General features: G+C 25.7%; 2 protein-coding genes across 4 annotated transcripts in view; one reads left to right on the forward strand and one right to left on the reverse strand.

Annotated features, from left to right (window-relative positions):
- Positions 1-13925, reverse strand: part of LOC111683416 (autophagy-related protein 16) — a 203784-nt gene that overhangs the window by 164512 nt on the left and 25347 nt on the right. The gene's annotated exons all lie outside the window — the stretch shown is intronic.
- LOC111683417 overlaps positions 1-13925 on the forward strand; it is a 154409-nt gene that overhangs the window by 134522 nt on the left and 5962 nt on the right. The window contains exon 7 of the mRNA XM_046949852.1: positions 12874-13125. Coding sequence (XP_046805808.1) covers positions 12874-13125 — 252 coding nt within the window. The remainder of the gene's footprint in view (positions 1-12873; positions 13126-13925) is intronic.

A 13925-nucleotide genomic window follows, 5' to 3' on the forward strand; every position in this document is an offset into this window, starting at 1 on the left:
AAAAATGGAAAATGTACTGACTGAAATTGTCCTTAGATTAGGCCATAGATAAAGTAATAGGCAAGTTTATAGACAATTAAGATCTTTAGACTAGTCCGTAGACAAGTCTATAGAGTAGTACATAGACAGTGAGTAGACTAGTCAATAGATCAGTACATTGACAAATCCGTAGACAAGTCGATAGTATATAGACCATAGTCATATACAAGTCAATAGACCAGTCTAAACAACCTAATAGAGTAGTCCATAGACAAGTTTTGAGAATAGTACATAGACAAGTCAGATCCATACTTTAGTACCTAAAAGTATAAATTTTTTACAAAAATTTGTCAATATTTTAAAATGTTACTTTCTATGCCTCTATTGACTCTTAAAAAGAAACCTATATCCGTCGATCTGTATGTTGTTGGGCTTAATGATACCTGTTCTGAGAAACTGAAATTCAGGCTACACTGAATAAAAAAATTCCCTTAGAGTTTGTTCCATCTCTGATACCTAGCATTCAAAAGTGAAAAAAACTACCAAGGAATAATTGTTTATAATTGCCCTAATTGTGAATCGATCTCAATAAGCTTAAGTAGCTTAATGATCATGGAATATACTGAGTTCTCTGAAAAGCTTTCAATATTTTAATGAAAAAACTGCCGATGAATAATTGTTCATAATTGGCCTGAATGTGAATCGATCTCAATAAGCTTAAGTAGCTTTATGATCATGGAATATACTGAGTTCTCTGAAAAGCTTTCAATATTTTAATGAAAAAACTGACGATGAATAATTGTTCATAATTGGCCTGAATGTGAATCGATCTCAATAAGCTTAAGTAGCTTTATGATCATGGAATAAACTGAGTTCTCTGAAAAGCTTTCAATATTTTAATGATTTAATAAAGAAAAAAACAAAAAGTCTTCAGAAAAAGTTTTCGACTCAACCATATAACCATTTCTTAAATTACACAGCAAATATTTCATTTCAAGGAATTTTTCTTTTATTTGTAAAATATTCTTGAATTTCAAGAATCTGCAATCAAAAGATTTAAGCCTAAAACTTGTTATTGATAAAGTGCTGAAAAATTCATTACAATTACAAGCCGTTATTTTTAATGTGGCCATTAAAGAGTGGTTCTACAAGTTTGGATAAATTTTTATAAACATAAATGGTAAAAATTCTCAAAAATTTTGTTTTGTTAACGAAAAATTTGCCAAAAAAAAGCACATCATTAAACATAAGAAAGTGGAAGAACAAAATGATGGGGCAGGATTTGTTATTGAGTTATTTTTTTTTTTTTTTTGGCTACAAGAGGATTAAACCCAAAATTTGAAAGTTAAAAGTAATTAATGGGTTTTTTTCTGGTATAATACTAAATGTACGCATGTTTTTTGAAAAGAACAAAAATAAATTAAAGAATTTCTGTGAATTGGGAGTATTTTTGAGAGTCGAAATATTTTAATATAGTTATTTGAGCTTTCTTTTAAGTTTGAAACAGTAAACAAGTCGTTTTCTTAATACATATACTCAACAAAGCAAAGCTTATAAAAGAAAACATTTGTATGCTTAGGTTTGTTCTTTCTAAATTGTTTTAGCATTGTGAACGAATTTTGCTAAATATTTCAGCAAAAAACTTACCCTTAATAAACCCATAAATGTTTCCACAATTTAACAACATCATGTTAACATAAAACTAATTCTACTCTCAAGTTAACAGTAGTTTTTGATATTAAACCAACAAAAAATTATGATAAATCACCAAAGATTTGTTTTTATATTGCTAAAAGAAATCAGTTAACAAATGCGTGTTGCTGCAAATCACGTTTGATATAAAGCGCTTTAAATGGTCACAACTACATGCGTATGTACATATAAAAAAATGTATAAATGTAAAATTTTGAGATAGACATTTATCCTTATAACAGCAAACACAATGCGTTTAATGCACTAATATTTATACTACTGATGTTGTTGTTACGACTGCTGCTGTTGATGACGTTGATGTTACGTTATAATAGTAAATTTTCAACTTACAACATCTCTTAGCTTTAGCCAACTACATACATATGTTTATAGTTTTATTTAGTAAAAAAAACTAAGAAAATAACATTTTATTTTCTTAGCTAGTTTTAGTTAGAAGAACAGACAGACAGACGGACATACGGGACAGATGGACAAACAAACAATCCGACAGATAAAAAGAAAATGTATACAACAATAAACTGACAGCTTGTAGCCACTGTGTAAGAATTGTGAGTAACAGGAGGAAAATAACAACAACAACAACATAGTCATTTAAGTTTAGCTTGCGCTTATTTAAAGCAGGTACTTGCAGTTAAAAACTATTACTTCTATTTAGAAATATACTAAAAATGCCCTACACACAGATCATTTGCTGTTTCAATACTTTGAAGACATTGTCATCTTTTTCTTGCAATATTTTTCTAATATTCTGAACTGATTTTTCAGAAAAATAAAAAAGCATCGAACTATTTAAAAAATAAACAAAATCTAAGAAAAAGTTCAAAGAATGCTCTAAAAAGCTTTTGCAGAAAAATGTTTCAAAACGCTTTTAAAGAAATAAGCTCTAAAAATCTTGTTAAAAATAAAACTGTAAAAAAGTTTACAAATATTTTCTTGGGAAAAGCTTTTTAAAAAAGTTTTAAAAGCTTTTAAAAAAAATTCTAAGAAGTTTATTAATAAAAAAGCTTTCAATAGATTTTTAAGGGAAAAATTTTCTGAAGCTTTTAAAGAAAAAGCTTTTTGGGAAAAGCTTTTTAAAAGAGTTTTAAAAGCTTTTAAAAAAATTCTAAAAAATTTATTAAGAAAAAAGCTTTCAGGAGATTTTTAAGGAAAAAATTTTAAGGAGCTTTTAAAGAAAAAGAATCAAAACTCTATAAAAAATAAAAAATAAGAAAAAATGTTCTATAAAGCTTTTTTAAAGTTCTTAAACGCTTTTTCAGGCTTTTGTTAAGTATAAAACTTTAAAAATGTTTTCAAATATTTTTTTAAAGTAAACTGTTTAAAAAAGTTTAAAAAATATTTTATTAGCAAAATATGTAAGCTGAAATAAAAACCAGAAATCTAAAAACTTTTTTAAGAAAATGATCTAAAAAGCTTTTAAAGATAAAAAAACAAAGTTCTAAAACGATTTTTATGAAAAAAAAAGCTCTAAAACTTTTGTTATGAATAAATCTGCTTTTTCAAATATTTTTTGGGAAGAAAAGCTTTTTTAGGAAAAAATAAATTTACAAATAATTGTTTGGTAGAAAAGCTTTGAAAAGCATTTTCAAATAAAAACTATAAAAATATTTTTATTTCAATAAGAATAATATGTTGAAAGAAAAGAAGCTTTTTCATAAGAAAATATTTTTAAAAATCTTTGTTCATAAAAAAAAACTTTTTAAAAAAAGTTCAAAAATATTTTTAAGAAAAATAAGTTGAAATAAATAAAAAAATAAGTTTTAGATAAATTATATCGAAAAATTATTTTTAAATTTTTATTTGAATGTTCTTCTATTTAAAAGAAATAATAACAGACAAGCTATGAAATGCTTTATAAAGAAAAGCTTTTGAAAGCAGAAAACTAATGAAAAGGTTTTTTGCATAAAATTTATTTTTCATTTATATTGTAGTTAATTTTAAAACAAAAAAAAACTTTAGTAAAACTTTAAAAACCTGTAGCGCATGGTTTCACTTAAAGGCCAATAACTAAATGTAGGATTTTATAATGCCAATAATTTGTTTCTAGCAATTATATTTAGAAGGAAAGATAAGCTAAAGAAAAAATCTCCTTATTATTTATAGATATCCTTTAACTTAAGTACAATTATAATAACTAAATTAAAGACTTTTAAAGGATCTTATTATTTTCTGTAGGGTATTCTATGTGTCTATTTAAAACCAGCCAATTTTATTTGCCCATTATTATACTGATGGTATTTGATTTTAAATGTTGAAACGAGCAACCAAAGCGGTCTTTAGTAATTCAGATATTTTTTTGTTTTGTTATTTTTTAACCAGGTAATTTTGGTCTATACTTGAGATAGAAAAAAAAAACAAACCACATCCGTTAGGTGGTGGTTGTTATTATTGTATGTACTTCTAGTTTGTTGCATGTTTGCATGCTTAAAATCATAAGGAAGAGTTTGCAAAAAAAAATACCAACAATTGCAAGAAGGCGTTTGCGCTTCATTGTAAGCTGCGAATAACGCATTATAATTGACCGCATTCATTCATTCACTCACTCACTCACTCACCTATTCGTGTGTTCATTCCTTAAGCCTCAAATAGTCATAGTGCAACAGCTAGCTAGCATGTATTGCATATGCAACCAATATTAGCATTCTTTTGCCACAGTTGTTAAATACAGTGGCAAAAATCTCACTCAAAAGATCTAAAAGTGTGCGAGAGTTGTGCGCAAGTGTGGATGCATAAATTTTAACAGGTTCCTGCTTTTATTGTTTATATACGTACACACTTTCTTATAGGAATAATATAAAGAGTTAGAAAGAGAGAAGAAACAAAAAACTGTTATAATAATTTATAATTAAATTAAATTTAAATGATTTTTCTATTTCAAATACAGCAACAACAAACACCTTATTTAATCGTACATGCAATAAAAATACAATGAGTAGTTTGGTTTTTGGTGTTGCAAGTTATTGTTGCTGATGCTGCTAGTTTATTCCACTTACATAAATTACATAAATAATAATATTTTACTCAAACACAATAACAATGAAGTAGGAAAACAGACAGACTTTAAGTAAATCTTATTAAGGAGGAATTTTATTAAAGTAAATATGTTTTTTCTAAAGTCAACAACAACGAATAACAACACAACAACATTGTTGTACAAAATCTCATGTGTTAAAAAAAATAATTGTATGGCATTGTAAGTTATTGAGGTTGTTGTTATTGCAGTACATTAAAAAAATGTAATTTCTTTATTTTGGAAAAATAGTTTATGCACTTGTCTTGTCTATTATTAAATTTATTTAATTTTCTTTATAGAAAATTCTATTAATTTTATTAAAATGTATATTTCTGTTAAATTATTTCTGTTTTTTTTTTTTATTAGTAATAAATCATTTAAATTGTTATGAAAATTTAATTAAATATATTAAATTTTATTTCCCTACTAGTATCAATTATTTTAGAATCATAATTCAAAACTATGGGGAATTGTTAGCTTTACATTTTCCTTTAAAGATAATAATCACCTTTAGGCCTGAAATAAAAATATGTACTTCTACTAAAAACTGTTTTATTAAATAAATCATTTCAACACTATATTTTTTATATACAAAAAAGCTCATCTTATCATCTAAACAATTGTACTGGGAATTGCTCTTTTCAGAATGTAATAACATTAGGGTGATTTTTTTCAAGAGAATTTTTTACTCTTTTTATAGACTACTCCCTCTCTCAAGACTCTTTTTATAAAGAACATTTATCAAAGATTTTCTTTATGAATAATTTTTTATAAAATCTGTACAAAAACACTTAATAAAAAAAACCCCCTCTCTCTCTCTCTCTCTCTTTTACTTAAGAACTTTTATTTTTTTAATAACTTTCGATAAGATTTTCTCTATAGAAAGCTTTCCAGAAAGGCTCTCTCATTAATGCAGAATACGAAAGTTACCAAACGGAGTAAATTTCGATTCAAATTGAAATGCAGAATAGGGTCAATGTATTCCAATTTAAAAAACTGATAAAAATCACTTTTTAAAGAATTTTTTTTCTCCTCTTAATATAAGGCTCTTACAAAATATCTCTCTCTGTTTCTCTCTTACTAAAGCATTTAAATAAATGCTTTTTATAGAAAGCTTTACAAAAAGGCACTCTATATTATAAAGAACTTTAAAAGATTTTCTTTCTCATCTTAATATAAAGCTTTTAAATAAAGGCTCTTTTTAGAAAACTTTCAACAAACAGTTTTATTTACAAACAACTTTCGATAAAAAACCTTTTGTTAAAGGCCTCTCGATGAATCCTCTTAAGAAAGACTACTTTCTCTCTTAACAATGTCGCTCTTGGTGAAAAACTTTTATTTATTAATAGTTTTCGATAAAATTTTCTTTATAGAAAGCTTTCCAGAAATGACCTTTCGACGAGATAAAAACTGATTTTATAAAGAACTTTTGAATAGGTTTTATATCCTGTCTTAATATTAATATTTCAAATAAGGATTCTTTTTAGAAATCTTTCAACAAAGACTCTTTTTATAGAGAAGTTTTAATTATTAAAAAGTTTCAATATAAGTGCTTTTAATTAATTTTTGATTAATCCTTTTAAAAATCTTTTCCTGATTATAAAACTTTCAATATAAAATTTCTTTTATAGATTACTTTCTACAAAGTCGCTCTTACTAGATAATTTTTATTTATTCAGAACTTTCAATGTTATGCTTTCTTAATGAAGAGCTTTGGATAAAGCTTGAATCCAACAATACAATTGCTTTTGATTAAAACTCACTTTATAAAGAAGATTTGTTTTATCATCTTAATATAAAGTTTGTATGTTTAAGCTTTAAGCTCTTTTGGGAAATTTTTAATAAAAATTCTCTAAGTGGAGAAGTTTTATTAAGAAATTTTGTTAAGAGAGAGAGAGAGAGAACTTTTGATAAGAGAGATAGCTTTTGTTAAAGGTCATTTCATTGATCATTTTAATTTTTTTTTTTATAAAAAAATTTTAATAAAGACTCTCATTTTGAAAACTTTCTATAACGCCACTTATTTATTAAAAACTTTCTATGTTGAGCTTTCCTTCTGGAGAGCTTTGGAATTTTAAGAAAGACTTTTATTAAAAACAAACTTTATAAACAACTTTAAAAAAAGACTTCCTTTAATCTTCCTTTAGCTTTTTTTAGAAAAAAAATAATATTTTTATATAGAACTTTTGATAACTATATTATTAAGAGAGAAATTCTCGATGAAGACTTTCATTATAAAAAAAAAAACATTCAACAAAGACTTTCTTTACAGAAAATTTGCGATAAAAACACAATTCAAAAGAAAAAGCTTTCGAAACACAATATATTTACATAAACATTTTTTCTTTCGAATTGACCCAGCAAAAATAAAACGAAGTACTTTCAAAAGAATAACATTTATCACCACTTCAAAAGTAATATTAAGTTAATTCTTTTAACATCTGTGGAAATTACTTCTTCAGTTATTTTTCAGTAATTTCATGGACCTGCAGTCGTTTAAAATTTATAAAACAAAAATCTACAATAAAACACCCTAATAAACATATTCGACTACAAGTACTTATGTACTTAACTCTATCCGTGGTTATGTCCATATGTTTTACAATTGCCAATTTAACTTTAAATATACGAACGTGTGTAGTTGAGTTGTAGCAACAAGCAGGACGTGTGTTTAGTTGTTAAAATAAATATAAATTACAATGTAGCGAAACGTGTGGTATTCTAGAGCACAGAAGGAGTGAGGAAAGTGTTGAAATCAAAATCAATAAAAAAATTTTTATATAAAATCCGTTTTTGCAACTTTCGGGTATATGAATTGTTTATGCTTATTTTTATGTTAAAGGACTTAATACAAATGCTGCTTATTCATACGTAAAATATTGTAGTTTCTTTACAAATAAAAAGAATTTCAATAATAATAAGTAAGTAAGTACACTTATTTATGATTATTTTTTTTCTGTAAATAATCATTGGACAAAATAGTTTGTGGCTGCTGCAGGGTTATTGTCTTTTGTTTATGCTTGACTGCCAAGGTGTGCTTGGTTATGGCATTTTTGCAACAATGTTGCAAATGATTGTAATCACTTGGTTAGAATTGTAATTCTGTTTTGGTTTTTTTTTAACATTTGGGTTGTACCTTTAACTTTAAATACACTCCCTATTTTATGATAAAATTAAAGAGGGGGCAAATGTTTTGTTCACTATTTATGGCCAGTCAGACAGTTAACCAGTAGCGCCTCAAAATAGGCAATAAATATTTAGTAATAATTGCCTATTAAGGGAGGGTAGCTATTATTAATATTAAATTATTTATTTAATAAACAAAAAGCAGATTGTTGCAGGAAAGTTTTATGTACATACTAATTGATATTTAAAATTATCACAAAGTGAAAGCTTAAATTAAAAAAGGCGATTTAAGGTGAAGCTTTTTATGAAAAAACTTTTTTTAGTGAAATTGTTTGTGAAGAAAACATTTAATATAAAGCTTTCTCAAAAAATACTTTTCTAAAAAAATTTTGTAAACTAATGGCAAATATAAATGCTTTTTGTAAATAAAAAATTTATGAAAAAGTTTTTGTTGTGTAAAGCATTAAGCATATTTATGTATATACAATTTTTATGAAAAAGCTTTTTTGAAGAAAGCTTTTTATTTTCAATAATAAAACAGACTTTTTATATTTCGACCTTTTGAGGCTTTGTATGACAAATATATGCAAAATAAAAAAAATATCTTTAAGTTAAAAGCTTTTTTTGAATAAAGCTCTCCGCTTAAAGAAGTTAGCCTTCTTTTAAGTTATGGTCACTTGTTAATTAAAAGCGGCTAGGAAATAAAGTCTTGTATTTGAAACAAAACGTTTAGTTTCTAATTCAACTCCATTTTGTTTATAAATCTTTAAATTTTATCTTAAACTTAAATTAAAATCAAAATTCGATCAACAATTTCTTTTTTTTTTTTAATTCAACAAACAACTTTCCAACTAATTTAATTTCCAAACTAACAATCAATAATCAATTTAATGTTTGGACTCGTAACAATTTTGTGAACATGCCATAAACTTAATCTAACATCTGTAAACTAAAGAAAAAAGAAAAGAAAATATTGTATAAACAAAACAATATAAAAGTTGTATGCCAGCAGTATATATTACATAAAACACAATAAAAACGGTTTTTAACGTCCTTGTCCATTAAATAGCAAAAAAAAAGAAAACTAAACCAAATATTTTTGTTTTCTGCTCCGCTTGCCAACATTAACAAGAGAAATTCTGTGTTTAACCCACAAAAAAAAACGAAATACAATTGACATTTTGTTAACAAAACTAAAACCAAAGAGGTGCTTTACCTCTAAAGCCGGGTTGTAAGGAATCAATACTTTGATCAGTAGTGTATGTAAGGAATAGTTTTAAAAAATATGCCTATCAATGCTGTAATATCATGACAACTATTGAAAATATACAAACAAAACGCCTTAAAAAGCCTGCTGTTACTATTGGCAGTAGTATGTTGTTGGGGAAAATATGTTGTGGTAGCATAACTCTGTGTAGTTAGTTTTAAGCCCCGCTAAGTGTAGAAGCGGGTTAAAATAAGCACAAAACAAAGATTGTCAATAACATTTATTTCTGTCAATTAAAAATGGCAATAACAGCACATCTCTGTTTGGATTTGGTTTTTTTTGTGTTGTGTTCTTGTTATAGGTACAAAAAATATATATAACGCAAGCTTATCAAAATATCTACGAGGGTGGAGAGGAGAAAGTTTATTCAGGATATTGTATTAGAAAAAATATATTATTTCTATAATTTTTTAAAGCAAAGACAAATTTGTCTATTAAAAAGCTTTCTTTATGAAAAGCTCTCTTTTTAAAGCTTCTTTCCTTTATAACATAAATTTTATATAAAAAGCTTATTCTTAAGAAAGCTTTTATGAAAAAACTTTCTTTGAATAAAATTTTTCTTTTTTATGGAAAACAACTTTTTATAAAGGTTTTATAGGTAGAAAAAGCTTTAAATACACAAAATTTTTGTTGGAAAAGTCTTAAATAAAAATCGTTTGTGATAAAAGATTTTCAAAATGCTGTTTCTAAAAAACATAAAAAATTATGGAAAATTTTTCGTGAATAAAGAATTTCTAATGTTAAATTAAGCTTTGTTTAAAAAAGCCATTTATGTAGACTTTTTGTGAATAAAGCTTTTATGTATAAAATGTTTATTAATGAAGCTTTTTGGGATAAATTTTTTATCAATGAAGATTTTTTTGGATAAAGTTATTTTTGGAAAAATTTTTTGTGAAAAAACTTTTACATGTTTTAACTTTGTGGATACAGCTTTTACATGAAAAGTGCAGCTTTTCGTTAAAATCATTTTGATATATTTTCTTCATAGTAATCTCTGCGAGAACAGCTTTTGTGAAAGAAGTCATTACTTAAATGATTGACAAAAAGCTTTTTCTAAAGTATTTGAGAAATAAAAATATGTTTTATATAAAAACAGATCTTTTGCTTATTCATAAACATTATAAAGCTGTTATGTTTTTTTTAATTAATTCTTAACGAAAAGGCTTTTTTGAAAAAAGTTTTTATTAAAAAAACTTTTTGTTTCTTTAGTGAGAAAGCTTATAACAAAAAAGCTTTTAAATTAAAAAACAGCTTACTTGCATTTTTTGTAAGAAAACTATTGGCTAAATTTTCTGTTTAGTAAGCTATACGAGGAAAGCTTTCGTCCGAAAAATCATAACTAAAATTATTAACAAAAAAAAATTTTGTAAAAAGCTTTCTATATTAAAAGATATTTTGCATTTACAAAGATTTTAAGAATTTTGTAAGCTTTTCCTTTTTGTGAAAAAGCTTATAACAAAAAATTATAAATGTTTGTATGAAAAAAGCTTTTAAATGAAAAAGCAGCTTACTTGCATTTTTTGTTAAAAAACTATTTCTATATAGTGATGTCTAAAAAAAAAGCTTTTATGAGAAAAATGATGACTTAAATGATTAACGAAAAGCTTTTTATAAAGTTTTTCAGGAAATATTTTTTTTTGAAACTGTTAAATGAGGAAGCTGAATTTTAAACTTTATAAAAATATTACAATACTAATGGCTCTTTTTATTTCTTCAGTCAAATGGTGTCCAATATTTTCTATAATTTCCCCCTTTTACAATGATACTTTGTATTGAATAAGAATAAAGTTTTTTTCTTTAATTCATTTGGTTTTACTGGTTATTGCGTTATCACAGAACTCGTTATTTTTCTTCGATGTTTGTTTTATGTTCCTTTTTGCCTTACACATAAAAATATTTCGGATTTTTTTTACTAAATAAATGAAATAAACTATATCTATAAAAAATGTTTTTCAACATTATTCTTTAAAGCTGAAAACTAAAACGACTTCTGTGTGGTCTGGTTTTGGTCGTAGTACTTTAATACGATTAACAAGAACAATTTCTCTTGAAATTCTGTTTTAAGTAACTATTGATTTTTATCATCTGATGTTGCATGCCAAATGTTTTTTTTTTATTTTTCAGCTACAGCAGCCGCTGCATAAACACCATATAGCGACACTTCGTTTTAAACATGTTGCTTTTAACTCTTGAAACAAACGCCTACATTATGGTCTAGGAAATAGTATGATTATTCTTTATTTTCTAACATTTAAAGATGTTAGATTTTAAAGAATTGACTTTGTTAAATATTTGAATATGGTGTTTTATGTAGAGAATGAAAAAAAAATATATAAAGAAACAATGAAAATAAAATGGAGATTATTTCGATTTGGGCAAAAAAAACATAATACAGTTGTTAAAAGTTTGCTAAAGATTATTAAATTTAATGAGTTCTTTGGAAAGTTGTTGTCAGGCTTAGAAAGGCTGCTCCCTTCTAAGATTCTGATTATGTTTTGCCATAATCTTAAAGCATTGTATTTATTATTAGAAATGATTTCATGATTATCGGCAAATATATTTACAATAGACATAATAATATTTGATGCAATCATATTATGTTTGTGGAATTGGAAATTTATTTATGTTATATCAGGACAAGGATTTTCATGCATTAAAAAATTTAAAAATACCAAATTTGTCGAAAAATATGAAATACAAAGAAAACAAAACAATTTGTTTTAGAAAAATTAAAAAAATATGCAAAATATGCTACAAAAATGTGGGAAATATGCAAAATATATTCAATTTAAAGCAAAATATATAATTTATGCATTTATAACAAAATATGCAACAACAAATTCTTTAATTCGAAAAGAAAACTAGTTAAAAGTTATTTTGAGTTACTGGCTACAAACATGCATTCGGATATAAATCCTTGCTCTGGTTATTATTAAAGAATTACATAATTTTATAGTTGTAACGACCATAATGTTTTTAAGTTTAAGCTTTATTTATAACGAATTTCTTCCATTCGGAATGTCTTAACATGTTTTAGAAGCAATATACATATACATATCGATATTTATACTCGTCTTATAGGAGGCTATGATCAATTATATCCCGATCTTCATAAAACTTTGTACGATCGTTTGAAATAGGTATTTGTGTTAAATTTTATCTCTAGATGTAAATTTTTGCAGACTTATAGAAATGGGTTCATATTGTGTTCCGATTCTTTATTACAGATAGAAGGGCATTGTGTGACATTGATTCTAATCTTATATGATAAAAACTTAAAATGTATTAGAAAAGATTGAGCAACTAAATCATCTTTAATTGTTGTACGAATATCATGGAATTGCTTGAAAAGTATTCAAAAATATCTGTCTAAATAGATGTGGAGAGACATCTGATCTTAATTTTTTTCAAGTTGCAGATAATTAGAAATATATAAATTATGACTAATTTGGAAATAAAAAAATTCTATTAATATTTTATTTATATAATAAAAATTATGTTCAATTTTTAAATTTCAATCAAATAAAATATATCAAAAGTCCCACCACAACTATCCAGAAAAAAGTGCTCTATGAAAATAGCTTTTTAGGTCAAAAACTGACAACAATTTTGTACTTGAAAAAGTAAGCTTTAACAATAAAACAATTTAGAAAATAAACAAACAATTTAGAATTTAGAAAAAAATAAATAAAAATAAAACTAAAAATATTTACTACCACTCTATAACTCTAATTCATTGTCTTTTTCTATTCTCTTTTGTGTCTTTTTTTTACAGATCAGCCAATTATTATCGTGCCACAAATATTTGTGAATTGTCTGAAATGGATCGTATTACATTGGCGGGTACAAGTGCATTCCAGGCTCATGATGGCATCGATTATCTTGAAAACAATTGTGCCGAAGAACCAAATAAATTATGTGAATTTAAACGTTTATCGGGTAGAATATTGAAAACAGTAGATTCAGTATATCAGGATGTTGGCAGTATTGATGAGTGCCGTGATTTGTGTATAAATTCACCATACAGGTAAAGATACAGAATAAACTGAAACTAAAACTAAACTTAGAATAATAAGCCAAGGCTGTGCGACTAAGCGGCTAAGCTAATACACATAGTATATAACGACAACAATCATCTAACTATAAACTTGTAAAAAAAGAGAGATTTAAAATTATGGCTTCAGAACAGTATAGGAAAAAAAAGGAAACAAAAGCTCTTTAGAGTAAGAATTAGAGTTTTAGTGTGTTTGTGGCCCATCCATGGTGTGGATGAAAAAAAAGGAAGAAGTTGAAACAGGTTACATGCTGTTTAATGTTTATTTTATTTTTATGTTATGGTTTTCTTACTTTTGGCCACAAAACGCTATACTACACTTTGCTCCACACTCCAAACTCCACTCAACTCCATAATGGTCAAATTGTTAAGTTATTTATGATTTGGCTTATTGAGTAAAGTTTTCTTTAGTTACTACTAGCAACTTGCTAAGATTTCTGCATTCTATTCTTTCCGTTTTTGGTTCATAAAATTTATTATGCTCTAAGGTGTTCTCATTTTTTATGTTTGCATTTGCTATTGTTGTTGTACATATTTGAAACGTTTAGATTTGCGTTACAATGAATTTGAAATTTAAGTACACAGCGATTATGCTTAAGAGTTATTTGAGATGAAAGTCTATAGTATTTTTAGTTTTTTTTATTCTAACTTTATTTCATTTTATAATCTAATATATTACGTATTTACGAGTGTTGTAATCGCGTAATCGTCTTCCAACGTAACGGAAAGTGAAGATGCGAAGATGAGAGTTTATGACAGTGTTTATATGGCAA

This window comes from Lucilia cuprina, chromosome 4 (genome assembly GCF_022045245.1).
Source record: "Lucilia cuprina isolate Lc7/37 chromosome 4, ASM2204524v1, whole genome shotgun sequence".
Lineage (NCBI taxonomy): Eukaryota > Metazoa > Arthropoda > Insecta > Diptera > Calliphoridae > Lucilia > Lucilia cuprina.